This window comes from Tiliqua scincoides, chromosome 1 (assembly GCF_035046505.1).
Source record: "Tiliqua scincoides isolate rTilSci1 chromosome 1, rTilSci1.hap2, whole genome shotgun sequence".
Taxonomy (NCBI): domain Eukaryota; kingdom Metazoa; phylum Chordata; class Lepidosauria; order Squamata; family Scincidae; genus Tiliqua; species Tiliqua scincoides.
The window spans coordinates 234,700,273-234,720,017 of NC_089821.1; the positions used below are offsets into that span (position 1 = coordinate 234,700,273).

The following is a 19,745-nucleotide window of genomic DNA, read 5'->3' on the forward strand; positions in this document are numbered from 1 at the left end:
GTAGCTATGAAATGGTAATACCTTCTTTTTCCCTCTACAACTCCCTGTGAGCCTTTCTCCCCCCAAAAAGCCAGGACAACACATGACACAGGAGGCTTTACTGTTTAATACATATTTCTCTGGAGAAGGTGATCAGTCCTGCCCTTTCCAAAGACAAAGTAGCTAAGGCAAAATGAAACAGCTCCCCAGTAAGGAATCCTTAACTGGCTGCACATTAGTACAGTACAGAGAGATGGAACACTCCCTTTAAAAGTAGATGGGGGCTTAAGATTAAGAAGATTATTATTATTAACAATAATTATATACCGCTTTTCAACAAAAACTTCACAAAGCAGTTTACAGGGAAAATCAAATAACTAATGGCTCCCTGTCCCAAAAAGGCTCACAATCTTAAAGATACAAAAGAACACCAGCAGGCAGCCACTAGAAAAGACACTGCTGGGGGGAGAAGGACCAGTTCTTCTTCCTCTGCTAAATAAAAGAGGAGCACCCACTTGAAAAAGTGCCTCTTACCCAGTTAGCATGAGTAAAGCAGGGGTTAGCGGGTTAGCAGGATTAAAGATTTATTGTAAAAAGGACATAAAAAGTACAAAAAATACTGCATTTTTATATTAACAAAAAGGTAAAAAATACCAACCAACACCATGTGTATGTCCCTAACTTGTGGTGGATGATTGTTTACAATGTATATTTTGTATATCACAAGTGTAAAAAAACAACACAATTCAGAGAAAGAACTGAAAGGAGTCTCACTCTTGATTCCAGCCCCTAAGCTGAAGGGGAGGGGGTGGAGAGAAAAGTAAGGAAGCAGGAAGTCCATTTATGGCTACCTTCTGAAAATGGTCTGTCACAAGCCTTGGCATGCTACATTCTGTACAGCATGGGGGGGGGGCTGATTCAATATAGCAAGTCACAAAGTTGTTGCTATATCAGGTATAGTGCACACCACATAAATCCCAATACTTATTGGAATTTGAGCTGCTGCTTACCTGCAAGCCTGGGGGTTGGCTCTCTATGATATTTTAATCTTCTTGCTAGGGGTTGTTTAGGTATTGGAGGGTCTCCTCTTTGGTGTATTAATGTGTGACAGTGTGTGGATGGAATTCAAAACAAGCACAGATAGGAGTTTTCCTGACATACAATGGACTTACAGCCGAACTACAAACACAGGTTGAAGTCACACAGATGCCAACAGGGGAATGAAGTGTGCACAACATTAGATAACAATTTGTACCCTTATCCTTTTTCACTAAGTACACAGACTGGCATTTTTTAGTAGCTAACAGAGCGCAAAATGGAGTCTTGGCCCAAGTTCTCAAGAAGTAGTGTCCCTAGTTCACATAATGGTCCAACTTCAGGAAAATAGCCCAGGAGTACACTGCTAGTGATTGTGAGACTTTTTGGGACAGGACAGCCCTTTGGAGACAGGGGAACCATAGATTTTATTATGTAAACTGCTTTGTGAACTACTCTGGGTGAAAAGCAGTACATAAGTACAGGCTGAGCCTCATTATTCGGGTGGGTTCTGTTCCAAGCACTCAAGTGGATGGCAAAAAAACACACTATAGCAAATCCATTTAAAAAACAAAGTTTCTTTCTTCCTGTAATTTAAAAACAGCCTTGCTAACTTTTGTGATGCAAGTTAAGAGCCCTTAAGAAGACAATCCATCAATCAGTCCTCCTCCAAGAGCTTCACTCAGCCTCTCCCTTCACCAATGCAAAGTGATCACCTTTCTTTCACGTGCTCAGGGAGAAGGGAGGGGTTGCCTGGAGAGAGAAGAATTGATGGATTGTCAGCCAGCTGCCCTCTCTCTCTCTCTCCCTCTCATTAAGGAGGCTATTGTTAAAGGACTGTTCAGTTTTTAAAACTGATTTTAAAAGGATGCATTTTTCCCCTTCTCCAGGGATCAGTACATTCCTTCTCATTTGCAGGGCCATTCGTGTTGAATTAAATCTGTGTATAAAAAATCCATGTATAACAAGGCTGAACCTGTATTCTTTAACCCATATTTGCCCGGCCCACAGGTGTACACATTTGGTCCCTGCTATATACGTATATTCAACATGGGGCAGAAATTTAATAACAACGACATGGGCAGGTAGCTGGGGCTATACTGCCTGATATGATATGAATTAAAAACATTTAAGATATTGTCCATAGCCTATAAGTTACATGGATATGAGGGGATAATAAAAACACACCAAAGGTAACAGGGGTAGGAAGAGGGATCAGTAAAATTCCCCTCATGCAAACAGAGGAGTGTTCAAGAGTGCTTCTACTTGCTCAACACCACACCCTGGGTTTCAAGCTACTGTTAATCCAATTTCTAAAACAGTTCTTCCTTCCACTCGTATTTTGTAGTAAAGTTATTCAACTGTATTTGGTAGGTAGAGGGCAATCAAATGAAGTTCACACACACGCACAACTTCATTGATTTTTCCATTATTACCAAAAACTTAATTCTGACCCAGTAAAGTTTACTTAACTGTTTTGAAAAGATGTATGATTGCAGTTTAGAATTTGGTAAAGATTAAGACAACAATCAAGATCACATGCAAGAATGCCAAGTCAAACAAGCTATTGCCTGTTAAAGCAACAAGTAAGAGTAAACAAATCCATACACATACTGCTAAATTAAGAATTAGCTGAATATAACCACAGTATCATCTTGGCAAGAGTCAACTATATTTACTAAATTAAATATAGTTGACTAATTTTACTCACCTTGCTTGTGTTGACTGAATAGCCCACAAGTAACAACAATTGCGAGGATCATTTTCAGGTTCCTGGAAAGTAACAGCATAGACTGGAATTCTACCTCCTTCTAATTGAGAATGGTATCTAAATACAAAGAAGGGGCAGAGAAGAAAAGGGAAAGAAACAGAAACAAAAACAGTTGGCACACTTTTATTCATTCTGCAGTGCTGAATAAAAAGCAGAAGAGCTTAGACTCTGAAACTTGGTACAGTGACTAATCTGTATCACTTTAGAGCTAGAGTATTATAACTATACAGGCTTGGCTCCAAAGAGTTCCCTGGGCATGCCATTCTGAGTAACAGATCGTTATGCCAGATCACAAGCTGCTTTTAAATATTTCTCAGAAGGTTGAGAAGCAGTTTGTGATATACGTAGCTTGTGGATATGCCAAATGAAGATATCAGATATTTCACTGACCATGCCCAGGTAGTTCTTAGGAGTTAGGTCACTATTTGATAACACATTCTAGCAGACTGTACAATCTGCACTAGTAGGTCAATACATGTAATGCGGAATTCGCAATAATGCCATTCAACAGCCTTGCCCACTACTAAATAATCAGCTCTAGTAGTAACAGCTTTCACCTCATCAGCAATGGAGACATAAAACTGTAGTGCAGCGGTTCTCAAACTCCAAGAGGGTTTGAGCCCTGCAGTAAGTTCTTGTGCGGGTGGGGGGATCCCCAGGATTGCATCGCTAAGAGGGCCGCAGGGATTTGGTTGGACTTACCAGAGCCTCCTGAAGACTCCCAGGGATGCAGGGGGCCCTGTGCGAGCATTTGCAGGGCTCCCCAGGTCTTCAAAAGTGAAAGCAGAGTGATTGCACTTCACTTCCATAAAACCGCTCCGCTTTCTCTTTTAGAAGGCTGGGAAGCTTGCAGACACTTGTGCGGAGCTCCCCTTAAGGGGGCAGAGGCCAGGGCCTTCAGGCTGAGGCACTGCGTTGCACCACTTTGAAAAGCCCTGCTGTAGTGGAGTAAGACACGCCTCTACCCAATAATACAGTGCTGAATCAGATTACAATCCACATATAAAGCTATTTGGGGCAGGTGCTGTTACTTTCCTCCTCTTATTTAAGGTAATTAATTAGGAGTCATGCAATTAGTATTCCTCTGGTGTGTTATTTGGACTACATCATCTTTATATTTTTTAACCAATACTCAATGTTCCACAGTTCTGTCCACAACTGCAAACTAAACTGAAATGCTAGATTCAGGGTGATTATTTCACAAACTTTAATAGATCAAATGGTTGGAATTGAACTTCAGTTTCAAAATGCTGAGCAAAATTTCGCACATTTGACATATAAAAGTCACTTTGACTTACAGAAATCCTGTATAAACCACATAAGGAAAAGGTGAAGAGCACAGCAGACCCAATAAACACGGCTTGTATTCCGAATAAACTATTCAAGAATTTCTACTGTCAATACGTGCCTCCTTCAAGTTTATTTCATTAAGCAAAATGCTAGACATCTCATATATGAAAATACTTACTCTTTCTTCAGGTTTTTCATGTTCCATAATGAAAGATATCCATCAGAAAATCCCACAAGTAACTGATTGGTTCTATGTATGTATGAGAGAGCTGTCACAGCAGTTCCTGATGGGTTCAATAACTGGAAACAGAGATGGCGACCTTTTCTTGTTATCGCTTCCCTTATTTGTGGGATTTCAGGAGGGATTCCAGTGACAACTTCTAGATCTATACATATATGGCAATATGCAACATAAATTCACATTAACTCACTTTAAGAAGGTAACATTTCAAAATATTTATCTGAAATATTTAATACTGAAACTTGTTCCACAACTTCCCACATAAACACACATCTCGACTCCTATTCTAATTTCTATACAGGTGTGCAGGGTTCCAGAATCCCCTGCCGATACCCAAATCCAGGGATACCCCACCCTTCAGAAGCAAGGCAAGCACAGCTCTTCTCGCCTATGGAAGATCTGCCGAACCCCACAGAGGCCGCATGCGTCCACCCATAGCCTCAGAATGGCCATTCAGGCCAAAAAAGTCACTTCATTTTTTATGAAAAAACTGGAAGTGACATTTTTATGCCTTTAAAAAGGCATTAGGAGAGCCACAGAAGGCCCAGAGGGAAGCCCCAGGTTTACAAAAAAAAAAAAAAGGGAAGTTACTTGTGACTTCCAGAAGGTGCAGGGGGAATGGGGGTCCCTCCTGCATCCAGTTAAGTGAAACAGTGGATATCTGTGGGGTTCCAGAGAAGAACCATCAGGAAATATTTCTCAGTTCCCAAAAACTCAAACTTAGAGATCTCTCAAGTGGTCCCACACAGGGAAAATGTGCATCCAATTTCTTCTAGAATGTTCTGATCTACAGCATAATTTCAAACAATGCTGAAGCCATTCTACTGCAAGCTGTACGAGCTTATTGACCTAGTGCGACAAACTTACTGCTCTGTCCCATTCACAGAAATAAGGGTAATGTTGCCATTAGCTCCCATTGTCTTACCTCAGAAGAATCAGGTATGTATTTTGCCAGGTAGCATGCTATCCAGACTGCTATCCAAACCAAAAGAGACTGAATCTTATTGTTTCAGCAACAAAGTTAGGAGTCCTAGACACTTTATTTGGTCAGTAAGTTGCACACTAAAATGGGGCATGTATGCACATGAAACTTAAACATGCACACATGGCTCATTTATCAAGTAGCAAACAATATTACAGAAAAAGTAATTGACGATTACCAGATGCTTCTATTTCATTCTGGCTACACGACAAGTCATCCAGGCAAAGATCAATTAGAAGGACATGTCCAACATCTGTTACTACAGCAGCCACACCAAACAGCCACCTGAGACACTGGTGCAAGTGTTGGGTTGTCAGACTAGCTCCTCCATGGTTAATGATGGGTTCTATAGCAGTAACCTAGGATAAAACAGAGTGGTTCTTTTCGATAAACTGCTCAACAAATATTCTACTTCATTTCGATTTTTTCAGAGCAGCTCAACTGGTCCAGGGCTGCCTTGGATTTGGTCAGAGTCCAGACTGATGCAAGGGATGCAAAAAATGGAGGCATTAACATTGTTGTTCATAGCGATGGAGTTTGCCTGGTGATGGGGTTTGCCTGGCAACTAGGAATAATTAAACTGCTTTGCCCTTGATTTCAGCAAACAATGCAGTTATAGCTACAGAGTTATTAGTACAAGTGAAATAAGTACTTAATTTACTCAGTGAAGTAAAGTGCATTTCACTGGAAAGCTAAACACCATCAGGAAAAAATAGGAAGTGCTAAATTTTAAAAGTGCATTAACTATTGCAAGATTTCAAAGATGTTCACACTATGAGAATATAGAGCAGAAAAACTATCTGTATTCTGCAGGGCATATATATTTGCCCTAGACAGACAAAAATGGCTACTTATTTTTGCAGCAAACAAACTTTTCCTTCATGTTATTAGTGGTAAAGACTTTCCTATTTTAGAAGGTTTTAGAATTTGATGACTAATGATTTTTATCCTCTGTCGCATTCTTCGGTAGCTATTCATATTTCAGTTTATTGATATATTTTTTTTAATAGCTGGTCTCTGCTGGTTACCATTAAGAAAACTCCTGCTATACAAATCCACATGCATTGTAAAACTCTGATAGAACACAAATGGCCACTCAGATGCCTCTAGGCAACACTCCCTCTCTACATACAATACTTTCTGGACTCCTGCAAATTCAGACTTGAATTAAACACTTTAAAGAAAATACACTTTCTGCCATTGGGAGTAATGAATGCCACATGTGAACTTGAGACTCTGCTTCCCAGAAGTGTATCTGGAAGACTTTGGATGCACCATTATTTTTGGGGAAAACCAAGAAAGGGAAAGAATTCAATGTAATTAAATCTTCTCAACTAGAATACTAATTCTGTACTTCCATGTGTTGCTACTGTTTCTAGCTATTACAATGATTCAGAAGCAAAGGAACTAGTCATATTGGCCCTTTGGACGATACAGCTGGGTAAAGACTGTAAGCAGAATTCCAGCTTGTGGGGTCCCCTCTCTACCACCACTTCCTTTATAGAAAAAAAAAAACACTTAAAGTGCACAGGAGATTCCATATTTATTTGAAAGCAGAATTTCTGAGACCCTGAAGGCACTCCATCTCATTGCTAATTTTATAAAAGCTCATTTTAGTTGGCCCCAAACATCATATGGACTATCAGTTACTAGAACTTAGCACAGTATATTATGCAACCACAATGGAAAGCTGCCCTCAAACAGTTGCATCATTACTTATGACAAAGTTTATTCAACAGAAGATTATATTTCACACTCATCAGCTTACACCCAATTTTTTTGTAGGCATTATAAAAGTGACAAATGCCATAGATGTTATAGTTTGCAAGTGTTTGGTCCATGTATTTTAGACTTATTCTTCACTGAATCCTTTTAGAAAGGTGTCATTAGTAAGATTAAATTGGTCCTACCTTTGGAAAAAAACTAGAATTCTCAATCAACTCATAATGAAACAGGCCTGAACACCACATTATGTTAGCTATGTTACACTGTAGTCTGGGCCATAGTTTTACCCCTACATTAGCAACTGTATGGAATCTCAGTTCAGGCTGGGACTGCAGCACCAAGGCGGAGGGTATTAAAAACTTTATACTTCTATACCATTTCTCTGACCCCACCAAAAAAAAAAAAAAAATCACACCTCCAAAGGGACAACTTTATCCTTAAAATGTAACTTGTAACCAAAGAAATGCAAGAATGCATTTGGCTAAAGAAAAGAGTTCCCTACCTGAGTTTTAAAAGTCTGTTTCACTTTTTTGGTTGCCTTGTATTAACTCTTTTAAAATCCTTGGTTTATACTTGTTTCCTTTACAAGAACTGAATAATGAGCCAACATAAACTTGGCTCACAAAAATTTTTTTTAACTATCACTTATCACTGAAAATCTAGCTTACATTTTAAACTATTAAGCAACAACAGTAAAAAATACAACGTTAGCACAAAACACGGAGTACCTCAGCAGGTTAAAGGCACACGATCAAGATTCTCACAATTGTCTATGATACAGAACAGACCACATGTCTGAGATTTCCAGAGATCTTCCTTTCTACTACCAGCTGTAGGAAACCCCCAGCACCAGGTTCTAAGCCACCATCACCACTGTGTGCACCACAAACTAAATATATTTGTTCTAAAAGTTTGAGAGCTGAAAATGTCAAATATTTTAATGATCAGGTTTAACACAAGTCTGAACTGCAGATAACAGAATACACATAACATATCACTCAGCATTGAAACTTATTTCTTTGTTTTTCTTAACCATAGGACAAAGCTTAAAAGAATTCCAATGCAATTTAATCTTTGTTTCTAAATCTTAAATAAGCAGAGAAATAGAGTGGTTAAGAGGATGATAAAAAACAGAACAAATGCCACAAGTATTTTCAGAATGGCAGATTGTTCACACAACCTCAGATTTGAAGAAATAAAGAATAATCTCATTTAGAACATAAGGTTATATAAAAAGAGCAATACAGAGCCACACTATTCTGACAATACACTTGGCATGCACAAGAGAAGCTTCTTGATGCACTAAAGGAGAGATTAGGAGGACTTCAACAACTCTCAGGTGGAATGGAACATAAGATCAGGTCAAAGTGACAGAAGGTTGTTTGCATGTTACAAGGGACAAGAGTGCTTATAAAGATGAGAACATACAGCAGAGAATGCCGCAGACCCCTCAGACCCCTGCCTTGTCCACACATGACAGTGCTTGGATTTTCCTTTCTTTTCCTGCAAAGTATCTGCCTCTTTTCATATTGTCTGCCTGCCCCCTCGATTATCTTCCTCTGTTCGACTGAAAACATTTCTGGTAACTGCAGTGCCCTTCTCCTTGGTCTTGCAACATATGGGCTGACTTCATCTGGTCATGTCCTTGAGCTGCCTCTCTTTCCTCATCATCTCCTTATATATGAATGAAAGTTCACACAGCTACCCAACAAAATTAAGATTAGTTTATGCCATAGTACTAAGTTTTAGAATACAAGATTAGGACTCCACTTTTAAGGTAGTTACTAAGCTTTGTGAAAAGCATTTGGGTAAATTTGAATTGCCATATAATTCAAGGATAAACACACTCCTTGTATCAGACTATTTCAAACTCCAAGCATTACAAATGGTCATACCACAGGTGATAACCTATTTTCTACTGAGCTTACATTTGCAAACCTAGGAACAAAGAGCAAGATTTTACAAAGTGATAGAACAGCAAAAACAGCAGAAGAATGTTCTGGAGCAGTATCTAAAGGTATTGAACACATAGCAGAAGCCTTATTTTTTAAGATGTAAAAGCCAAGTACCCTTCCGGGAAGGACAACTGCCTTAACCACTCTTGATATTCCAAGGTCATACAAACACAGAACGCTTCCTTCTGTTTCTTCCAAGCCAATGAGTAGTCCAGTTCTTTTCTGCCAGGAAAACTCTTTCACTGCTAGGATAGTGGGAGGCTGTTCATTCACTCCACTGAAACGATATGCAGACAGTCGCTCTCCAGTGACTGGACTTACTACCTCAAGTTGAGGTCCACATGTTAGGCAAGCCAACCCATTTCGCCCTAAAGAAAAGAGGATACATGTAAGGAAAACTGCAAGAATTCATATGACATGGAACAATGTAGAAGGATGAAGGGGAAAATAGTGTGAAAAGGGGGAAGAAGCCTGTCATAATTCACACTTGGTGCTACCATTGCAGTCCACCATGGAACTCTAGGTAACTTCAAAAAGTCACAGAATCCAGTTTCTCTATGGCTCCTCCCTGCTGAAATCTCCCCCAAAAGCTACTATTGGGAGATAGGAGACCCTCTGGAATTTAAAGAATGCTATTTTCAGGCATTCCTTCTCCCTCCGCAACCCCCACCACTGCTTTCCATGCCACTGCCCCCCGCCCCACTCAGCAGCTTTTTGAGGCGTTTTGGGCTTCAACAGAGAAGATGAAGAAACAGGCTTCAGTGAATATTACATTATGGATGCTACCCATTATTTGGATCACTTGGCACTAAACTCTGGTTGTTATTGCATTGGTTTGTAATAATCTGGTTGTTATTGCATTGCATTCCATGCCCAAAGGGTAACATTCACGAACTTTTCACCATGCATATTCATCCAGATACACGCAGTATTACTCAGCAGTGGTGGCCTGTAGAGAAGCTCACTAAACAGCCTTTATGTTTAGGACAATGGAACCAAAATAAGGAAGAGGCTGAATTACAAGCAAAGAAACATAGGCATATTGCTTGGAGATAGGAAACTTTCCTCCAGGATTATACTGGTTGAAGTATATGGGTAACACACTTTTTGTTTGCTGAAGTGTCACCTATCCTGGATACCAGTCTACGCTCTTTTTTGGCTGATGTTTCTTTAAGGCTTTTAATACTGTTATTTATGCTGCTGGGTTTTAAATAATTGTTCTATATGTGCTGCATTTTATCGTACTGTATTTTTTTACTGTACATTTTATGCCTATTGTAGGTCATTTCCATTACAAGGAAAAGGTGGGAGAAAAATCTCTTAAATAATGAACATGATACACATTTGTTAAATCTCTGTTCTAGAATAATCAAGAAATTTGAGTTCAAATCCCCAATCTACTCTTGACAGATGCTACACTCTTCCAGTGTGTATCATATGGAACACGCTAACAGACAACTCTCTCTCCAAATAACTACTTATATGTTTGAAACTAACATTTTACACCAGCTTTTAGTAACCAACTGATAAAAACCACCATTGGCACTAGTTGATATGAAGGTGAGGTAAGCATGGAAGTACAAGTGCACAAGTATCCTCTGGCTAGTTCCCATCAAAAATAAGATTTCACTACTGAAATTTGGAGCTAGAAGTTTGAGGTGAGGTAAATACAATTAGGATTTCACCTGGTGTTACAAGAAGTATAGATTAAGGAAGGCTTACCAAACAAGAAGTGGTTTATAATTTATAAAATTTGAGACAATTCCAACTTGGGCATTCAAGTGCTAAGTCAGCACAAGTAGTTCAACATAGAATGATCCCTTTTCTTCTTTCTCATGCAACTCATCAAGCTGCTACATTCTGCACTAGTCAAAGCTTCCAAACAGTCTTCAAGGGCAGCCCAATACAGAACTTGCTGTGGTAGGCAGGTGACTCACTTACTAAAGCTTGTAAAAGGGGCATTTGGTAGTGGTTGCTTTACTATTGGATTCCCAGGTGGCAGCATTAAAATGCTCCCACAGCTTACTATTTCAGGGAAACTGTGACCTTGTTCAGAAGAGGCAATAACTTTCCAAATTCTCGACTTGCTAAAATCTCCACTTTGTCAGTTTTCAGCTTCCATTTTGATGTAATAGTGACTGTTGCAACATTAAGCTCATCTCCTGCACTTGGACCTGCACAAGCAGCCAGCTGCCCACTGGGTTTTACAGGTTCAAGTAAACTATTCCTTATAATGATCCAATTAATCATTTAATCAGTTTTTCTCCATTAAGATACCTTCTTTACTTTCATAATATTACCAATCATATAATTAAAGGGTTTATTTTAACAGGTAAGAAATAAAATCTCAAAATGTACCTCCAGTAAATTTCCCATGAAGTACAGAGTCTATTGCTATCTCATCTTCCCCAAGTGCTTGTACAGTCACTTCTGGAAACTGCAGCAGACTGCTGGTGACCTGTGCTGTTAAATCTCGCATGCTTCTCTGTGGAGACAAATGAGAAGTTTAGTTCAGTTACAAACTGTAGGAACAGTCAGTTACCAAAACTACAATCCCCATGGCTGAGGCTGTGCATTCTGAGCACCAAGAAATCTCAGATCTTGCAATCAGAGAAAAGTCTGAAACACAAACAAATCTGCATGCTTGCTAGAAATTCCAAATTCTTTGCAAAAATGGATCTTTGAAGAGCATGCAAAATAAGCAATGCCTGGAGGAATGGATGGCTATGAATTTTAGAGAAAGGTAACCCCTGCTAATTGGGTAAGAGGCATTTTTTCAAGTGGGTGCTCCTCTTTTTTTAGCAGGGGGAGAGTAACTGGCCCATCTCACCCTAGCAGTGTCTGTTCTAGTGGCTGTCTGCTGGTATTCATTTGCATCTTTTTAGATTTGAGCCCTTTTGGGACAGGGAGCCATTTAGTTATTTGATTTTTCTCTGTAAACCGCTTTGTGAACTTTTAGTTGAAAAGCGGTATATAAATACTGCACTGTTAATATTATTATTATTATTATTATTATTATTATTATTAATAATAATATCACAGGGAAACAGAGGAACAGCAATGGATCTACATAGACTTTTCAAGCCCTCAACTTTGCTCTTCTCTGGTTTCTAAGACTTGGAGCCCAATTCTATCCAACTTTCCAATGCCAATGCACTCACAAAGCAGTCCCAAACTAAGGGAACAAACATTCCTTTACCTTAAGGAGGCTTTTGTGAGCACCCCCCCCCCCACTGCACACCCTGTTGGCTGCAGTTGGCACGGCTGCATCAGCGCTGGAAAGTTGGATAGGATTGGGCCCTCAAGTAGATACTTAAGCCTCCCTCTATAACTATGAAAGTCATAAGCTCCACTTCTAATAACTACTACTTAGTTTTACTGAAAGCCAGCAGTGTCAGATTCACTATCAGACATCACTTTCTATATCTGCATACAATCTATGAATATGTAAGATATACATTTCTGAACACACCTATGTATCACACCCATCTTAACTCCTAACACTCCCTAGAGAAAAGAGGGAATGCAAGTGAGTGGTTTTTACCTTTATTTTACAAGGTAGTTTCATTCCAGTGCTTTCTCAAAATCAACACACAACACACAACAAGCAAACTAGATTTGTGAGCAAAAAGAGAAATGACGCATGTTTAACAAGTCTACATATTCCACAGAACTACTCTTCCTGCTCCTGTAATCTGACCATACCATGAAAACAAGGGAAGGAATTAGTTCCAGTGATAGCTCCCCCTACAACAGAGTGGGCAGGGGGCATAGCTCATGGCACACATTTTGCCCACAGAAGGACCCAAGTTCAATCTCTAGTACAGCAGTTTTCAACTGCTGTCCCACGGCACAGTGGTGTGCCATGAGGCTGCCTCAGGTGTCACAATCACAGTTAGCACTTCTGTTACTGACCCTGCCCTCACTCATCTGCACCTTCCAAAGGTCCAGAATCACTTGCCTCACATTCTCTCTCTCCCCCACCCCAAGTTTAATCCTGTAGTTGTTTCAATCATGTCTCTTCATTGCCCCTCACCCCACATTTCTCCACAGTGTGCTCAATCTGCCCTCTCTTTGCCAACACTTTCTGGCACTTTTGGTAAGAATTTGAACAACCTACTTCAAAACATTTTTCCTCCTTTTCAGAAACCACATATACTTCCCTCGCCAAGCTTCTTGTGAATTTTTTGTCATGTGATGATTTAATTGTATTAAATACATTAAGATTAATTGTAATGTAGTAATGTAATGTAAATAATAAACTGGTAGTGTGCCTTGACAATTTTAGTACCTTGTCAGTGTGCCGTGAACTGAAAAAGATTGAAAATGACTGCTCTAGTATCTCCAGGTAGGGCTCGGAAACCTTGGAGGGTCAGTATCAAAAATACTGAGCTATGAGAGGGGGCGGGGCCTGAGTAGCCGTGTTTTTCTGAGCTCCTGGAAAGCTCTTGGAAAACACACTATTTCTTCCCAGAATCGTGGGTCAGATGAGATCCGAGGATCAGTGGCCAGGAGAGGCCTTAATCCCACAGATGGCGTATGGTTTCGGAGAAGGATCCAGACAGGAACTGTTTTTTCTCCATGGGAACCAAGCCATCGATGTCAGTGATGGTGAGGATTCAATGTTGAAATTGAGCTCCAAGCAGGGAAGGAAGCTGAAAGAAGCAAGTGAGTGTTGTTCCATTGTGTGTGTCTGGCATTAACTGACTGTCTGATTAAGCTTTTGCCTGAGAGGAGAAGGAGGGGCAGGCTTTCCCCCTCCTAGAAGAAGAGGAAGGAGGGGGAGGCTTTCTCTGTGTATTTGTTTGTTGATGTGAGAAGAAGCTTTGGAGGAAATTTGCTGAGCTCATTATGGAAATATGAGTGCATAACTCTATAAATCTAAAAATTGCTGGATTACAAATTAACCATTTTGGAATACAATTATTATCGTGGAGTGTTCAATTTCATTTTCCTGTGGAGTGCCTGTGGAGACCTGCATTTTTTTTTGTTTTACAAAAGTGGTTGATTGTTTACATTCCTTTGATTATCTCCTGGAAAGGAATGCGGTTTACATAGAAACGAATATAAACAACAGAAATAAGATATAAACAGAAATAAGAACATCAGGGACAGCTAATGGGCTAAAAAAGATACTACAAGGACAAGAACAGGACTTGACAAGTGAAGTAAGAAGAAAGAAGATATAAGGAAGAAATAGGAGCAAAAGTTAGGAGCTCTTCTGCCCTGGAGTCCAGTTTGGGAAAACTAACACAAGAGGAATCGAAAGGGAAAGAATGGAAGCAGATAATATAAGACAATATAGAGAAATTAGTGGTGATGGGACAGCAACAAACAAATTAATATCTGCGGATTCAAGCTAGTTTAGATGCATTAACTACACAACTAAATGATCTTAGTGTGCAACTTAAAGATGTTATATCTGAATCACATGAGAAAAAACAAAGGATTATGGAAAAAGTATTGGAAATGGGAAAGCAACAAGCAAATCGATATTTACAAATCCAAATTAGCCTGGAAATCTTAATTCAACAGACAAATTAGTCTAATATGCAACAAACGGGAGAGGATCAACGAAAGAGCAAAGAAATGGAAGATAAATCCAAAACACTGGAGACAGGACAAAACAAACAATTGGAAGAGACAATGTTAATGGAGATAGCTTGGAAGATAAAGACTCAAAAGTCACCAGACCAGAAAGGAGAAGAAATACTTCAACTAGTTGATGCAGATTGGATTGATCAAATGAAGGAAGAAGAAATACTTCAACCAAATGAAATAGATTGGAATGATCAAGTGAAGGAGATGATTCATCAAGATGTTGATTTAGCAAGAAGGGCGAGTAGATTAAACCGTGATCTGTTGAAGAATTCATGTGAAATTTATTAGAAAAAAAGGTGGAAAGTTAAAGTCTAGAGAAGAGAAGAGATTTGGCAGACCTGTGGATATTTAGGCTGGTGACAAGGGAATAGATAAAAAGACAGTAATATGCTAATTTTGTATGTTAGAAATTAAAGTTTATTAGATGTCAATGAGAATTTATATAAGCTTTACAGGTGATATGTAATATGTATAAAAATTTTAGTTAGCTTGATATTAATAGGTTAGAATTTTAGAGGATAATTTTAATGAATTAGAATTAATTTTAGGTGATATTGTTTTGGATGTTTACGTATATGTTTATGTATTTAGTCATATTAATTTTGGATGTTATAGATAAATGATATATGTAATTATTAGGATATTAAAAGTTGTTAGAATTTAATACGTTAGATATTGGATTATGATATAAATTCTTGTGAGGATTTTATATGCTAGATATTGGAAAGACATGAAGATCCCAATGAAAGATGAATTAACAGAGAAAATAATGAATGTGGTGGAAATGAACAGATTTTTAGAGAGCTTGGATCAACAGTGAAACTGATATAGATTGAATAATGAAAATTATTTTATGCTTGGTTGAAAATAAAGTTGTAGAAGTATAAGCTAGGGTATTTAGATGAATGTATTATATATATTATATATGATATGATAGATACATGATAAATGATATTAAGAGGCTAACGTAGAAGAGGAACTACATTAGGAAATATGTAATGATTTATTAGTTATAGTGATGTATGATATCTTGCACCCTCTAATACTGTGTTTATGTCTTGTATGCATTGTGTTATGTTTGTTATTTTTGTTTTTGGAAAAAATTAAAAAAAATTAAAAAAAAATACTGAGCTATGGACCAATGGTCTGAAGCAGCTCTAGGCAACTTCCTAAATGCACATGAAAGACAAGAGCATAACACACATAAAATGGCATGTTGTTGCCCTAGAATGAACACAATGAGGAATTGCTGCAGCCTAGGGTGTGGTTGTAGAGATGTGATAATCAATACTGAGCAACTTGATATCCAAAAGCAAAGTAATAGTTCTGATTCGCACATCTCCCGAGTGCATATCCTAGTTCTCTACAGTTTCTTGAATAACTGTATATATACACACATACAATTTCTTGGGCAAAAAAGACATCTATTACTTCTGTTTACTGTCCAAATAAGCTTCAGAGACCTCTCCAAGACTTCTGAAAGGCGGAAAGATCCAACAAGGAAAAATGGGTTCATTTATCTTATTGGTAGAATAACAGTCTCCAGTGCTGGATGGCTTCAGCTTTCATTCAGCAATATCCACCTCAGGCAAGGAAACTATGGCTTTCAGAAGGCACTATTCCTCTCCCAGGGGCTGATTCTCACAGATCCATTGCCCAACAGCAAGAAGATAAGGAACAAGCAAGCATGTACATAAGCTGTGGTTGTGTGATAAAAGGTTGCTCTTACCACTTTGTGCTTAAAATCCTGGGTTGGTCAGGTAAAATTGCCTATTGATGCACGCTATGGCTTCCCCCTGGAAATACTGGACTTTGCCTTTGTTCTGTATCCTGCGTGCATGTCCTAAATTGTATGATTTTGCAACTCTGTCAAAAGCTGTGAAATGCCTGTCGGCTGCACCTGGTTACACTTTATCACCTTCCTAGTGCACATATATCTGAACACTTTAACAGCAAGTAAAATTTTTAAAAAATGATAACTTGGAACAAAAACACATCGCAGCACTAGCAAACTTGAGGGGGGCAATGCCCCTGGGTGGCGCTGCCATTCATTGCCCCCATGACAATTGCTGTTTGCTGTCATTCTTTGGAGCGGCCGCCAACTTTTTTCACTTTTTTTGTTTTGAAAAATCCATAAACAAGAGGCGGGCAGCCACTCTGAAGAACAATGATTAAGTCAGCCACTCCAAGCAGCTGCAAGGGGGTAGAGCCTCCTGACCCCTCCCTCACAGCCGCTTGGAGTGGGTGTGCGCTGCTGTGAGCAGCTGCCCAATCAAAGTGGTGTACAACTGCTCCAAGCATACCAGAAGTAACTGCATGACCACATCACCATAATTACTCCTGGGTAAGGGGGCGACATGGCCCCGGAGCAGCAGAAGAGGCAGGTACACCACTGCATAGTACTGCTTTTCGCCCTTTTCAATTTTTTTATTTATTGAAACTTATGAAAAAACACCACCAAAAACATCTCTATTAGTACACAGAATGTTTCACTATATGGATTTAAGGGTCATATTTTCTGCAAGACAGTTTTTGCCATATTTTAGGCAAACAGTTTTTTAAAATATGGCCAAGGAAGAACTTTTCCCTACAAATTAAGTGACGATGACGGGATTTGTTTTCTTCTGCAGCATTTGGTTTCCCTCACTTGCCTGAGTATTGTGGAGCTACCTGCTCTACAGACAGACTCTGTGGCACAACTGGCTCTCCCCTCAGAGTCTGCAGAACTTTGCAGAAGTGTCCTTCCCAGGGAAGAGGTCACAATTCAGCATGGTGAACACATGCCTTCCACTTAGAAGGTCCCAGCTTCAATCCCTTGAATCTCCAGGTGAGGATGGGAAAAGACAACTGAAATCCTGAAACAATATTGCTCATCTGTGCAAGAAACAATGGGCTTGAAGGATACAGGATCCAATTTAGTATATGGCAGCCCCATATAATGCTATAGTTTTATCTATGGAGATGCTTGTAAAAGGTCCATCTCTCCTGCTCTAAAGGTTGGATTAAACAATTTTTTGATCCCTTAAGTGTCTAAGTTCCAGCTAGCTACTTTTATCTATAGTGCTACCAACACTGACAGTCCAATTCTATGCATGTCTAGTCAGAAGCCTCATTGAATTCAATGGGACATTACTAGGTAAGTGTGATTAGGATTACAGGCTTAGTTAATGAAACACTGATATAAACAAAAGTTTAGAACTATGATCATGCACGTGATGATGAACTATTATCATGCAGATTTATGCAGATATAATCAACCAAGGTTATCAGCTAAGATTTCTTTGTTTGGGTGGCAGCCCCTCTTACTTCAGTAAAAAATAGAAAACAACAGCAACACTAACAAGCGAAACATTTTTCCTTAATGCTATCAGTCTACATCAGTGGATTTCAAACCAAATAGTCCTGATGTTCCCAAAAGGCTTTTCTGGGTTTCCCAAATGAGGAAACTCCATCCCTTGAAAGATGGAATTTTCCAGCGGGTACTACTATTCTTGCTTTCTGATGCACAAGAACATGTTCCAATGCAGATAAGAAAGAAGGAAAATCTGTGCTGCTCCAAAGCACTGAGATATTTTGCAAGACATGACATGCCTATTGAGCCATTCAATGCCTATACAATTCAACACATCATCAGTTGGGAATGAATGCTCCCATTTAAGCTCAATTGTCCTGAAGTCTTTTGTACCAAGTAGTTTATATGAAACTGTTACTTTGTATTTATAAGTTCCATCATTATTCAACAGGAAAAAAGTTTAAGAATAGTATTATTTATAATTAAACCAAACCTATGTAATTCTCCCTCTTCTTCAGGATTTGACTTGCATATACTTTGTTCTGCAAACCACTGTGCAAACTTTATTGGTTGAAAAGGAGCATATAAAATATAGTTCTATCCTATATTTGTTTACTTGGAAGCAAGTCCTATCATGTGTTCAATGCCAGGCAAGTATATTCAAGATTGCTGCCTTGGAAACGTACCAATGGCTCAATTAAAATAATTCTGGACAGCCAATTTCCGAGTACCACTATGAAGACACCTATTTCTCCATTAAGTCAGAAATCAAGATACTGATAAGTTGCTCTGTTCTTGTTTGAGATTCTCCTATTTGAGAGAATCTGCCTAGCTAAGATATGAAAATAATCACAACACTTACTTTTTTCTCCACCTCTTATTATCTAGTTTCGTAGCTCTATTCAAAACATCACAAATACTAACGCGTGACCTCTGGGAGAAGCGTGCGTGGCCTCTGGGACGCCACGTGCCTCGAGAACAAAGTGCCAGGTAAGGCACCAAGAGTTTAGCCTCACTGCTAAGAGAGGGAGAAGGCAAGTGGACCTCTGAGTTTTTGGAGAAGGAGAGGGAGGACTCTGAGTTGTGGAGAGGAGGAGGATGACGACGATGAGAAGGAGAAGGTAAGTGTACTCTCTTTGTCTTTCTAACTCTTGTCTACTAACCTTAAATCAATATTGAAATTTAGCTTACCTTTACCTAAGTTAGTACCTAATCTAACCAGAGGGAGGAAGTTTAAGGTTCAGCAAGTGTCCTCGGTGCAAGGAGCTCCAGGGACTCAGGGAACACGTCCACTCCCTTGAAGCCTTGGTGGCCGACCTGAAGAAGCAGAGGCAGGCAGAGAAGGACCGTGGGGAGACTTCCGGGGACGATCAGACTTCGTCCCAACCTCAGGCGTGCAGCTCCTCAGCCGCCCGGGTGGGAAGTCTTGGGGCTGGAGGACGTTATCCTGGAGAGGAGGGAAACAATCACCTAGGAGGGACCCCTTCTCCAGGGGACGGGCCCATATCCGAACGCACCGGGGAGAAGGTAGCAGTTGTGGTGCATGTCGGCACCAATGATGTGGGGAAGTGTAGCAGGAAGGTCCTGGAGGCCAAATTTAGGCTATTAGGTAGGAGGCTGAAAGCCAGGACCTCAAAGGTAGCGTTCTCTGAAGTGTCACCTGTTCCACACACAGGGCCAGCTAAGAAAGTGGAGATCAGGGGTCTCAATGCGTGGATGAGATGGTGGTGTAGGGAGGAGGGGTTCAGATTTGCTAGGCACTGGTGAACATTTTGGGACAAGCGGGGCCTGTACAAGAGGGACGGACTTCACTTGAACCAGAATGGAACCAGACTGCTGGCGCATAACATTAGAAAGGTGGCAGAGCAGCTTTT

The 19,745-nt window shown here is 39.7% G+C and overlaps 1 protein-coding gene across 4 annotated transcripts in view; it reads right to left on the reverse strand.

Annotated features, from left to right (window-relative positions):
• AHCTF1 (AT-hook containing transcription factor 1) overlaps nt 1-19,745 on the reverse strand; it is a 74,365-nt gene that overhangs the window by 40,395 nt on the left and 14,225 nt on the right. For all 4 annotated transcript variants that reach the window (XM_066617718.1, XM_066617733.1, XM_066617727.1 and 1 more), the window contains exons 2-6: nt 11,337-11,463; nt 9,093-9,346; nt 5,477-5,657; nt 4,254-4,461; nt 2,726-2,842 (exon numbers count right to left, since the gene is read on the reverse strand). In XM_066617718.1, coding sequence (XP_066473815.1) covers nt 2,726-2,842; nt 4,254-4,461; nt 5,477-5,657; nt 9,093-9,346; nt 11,337-11,457 — 881 coding nt within the window. In that variant the 5' untranslated portion in view covers nt 11,458-11,463. The remainder of the gene's footprint in view (nt 1-2,725; nt 2,843-4,253; nt 4,462-5,476; nt 5,658-9,092; nt 9,347-11,336; nt 11,464-19,745) is intronic.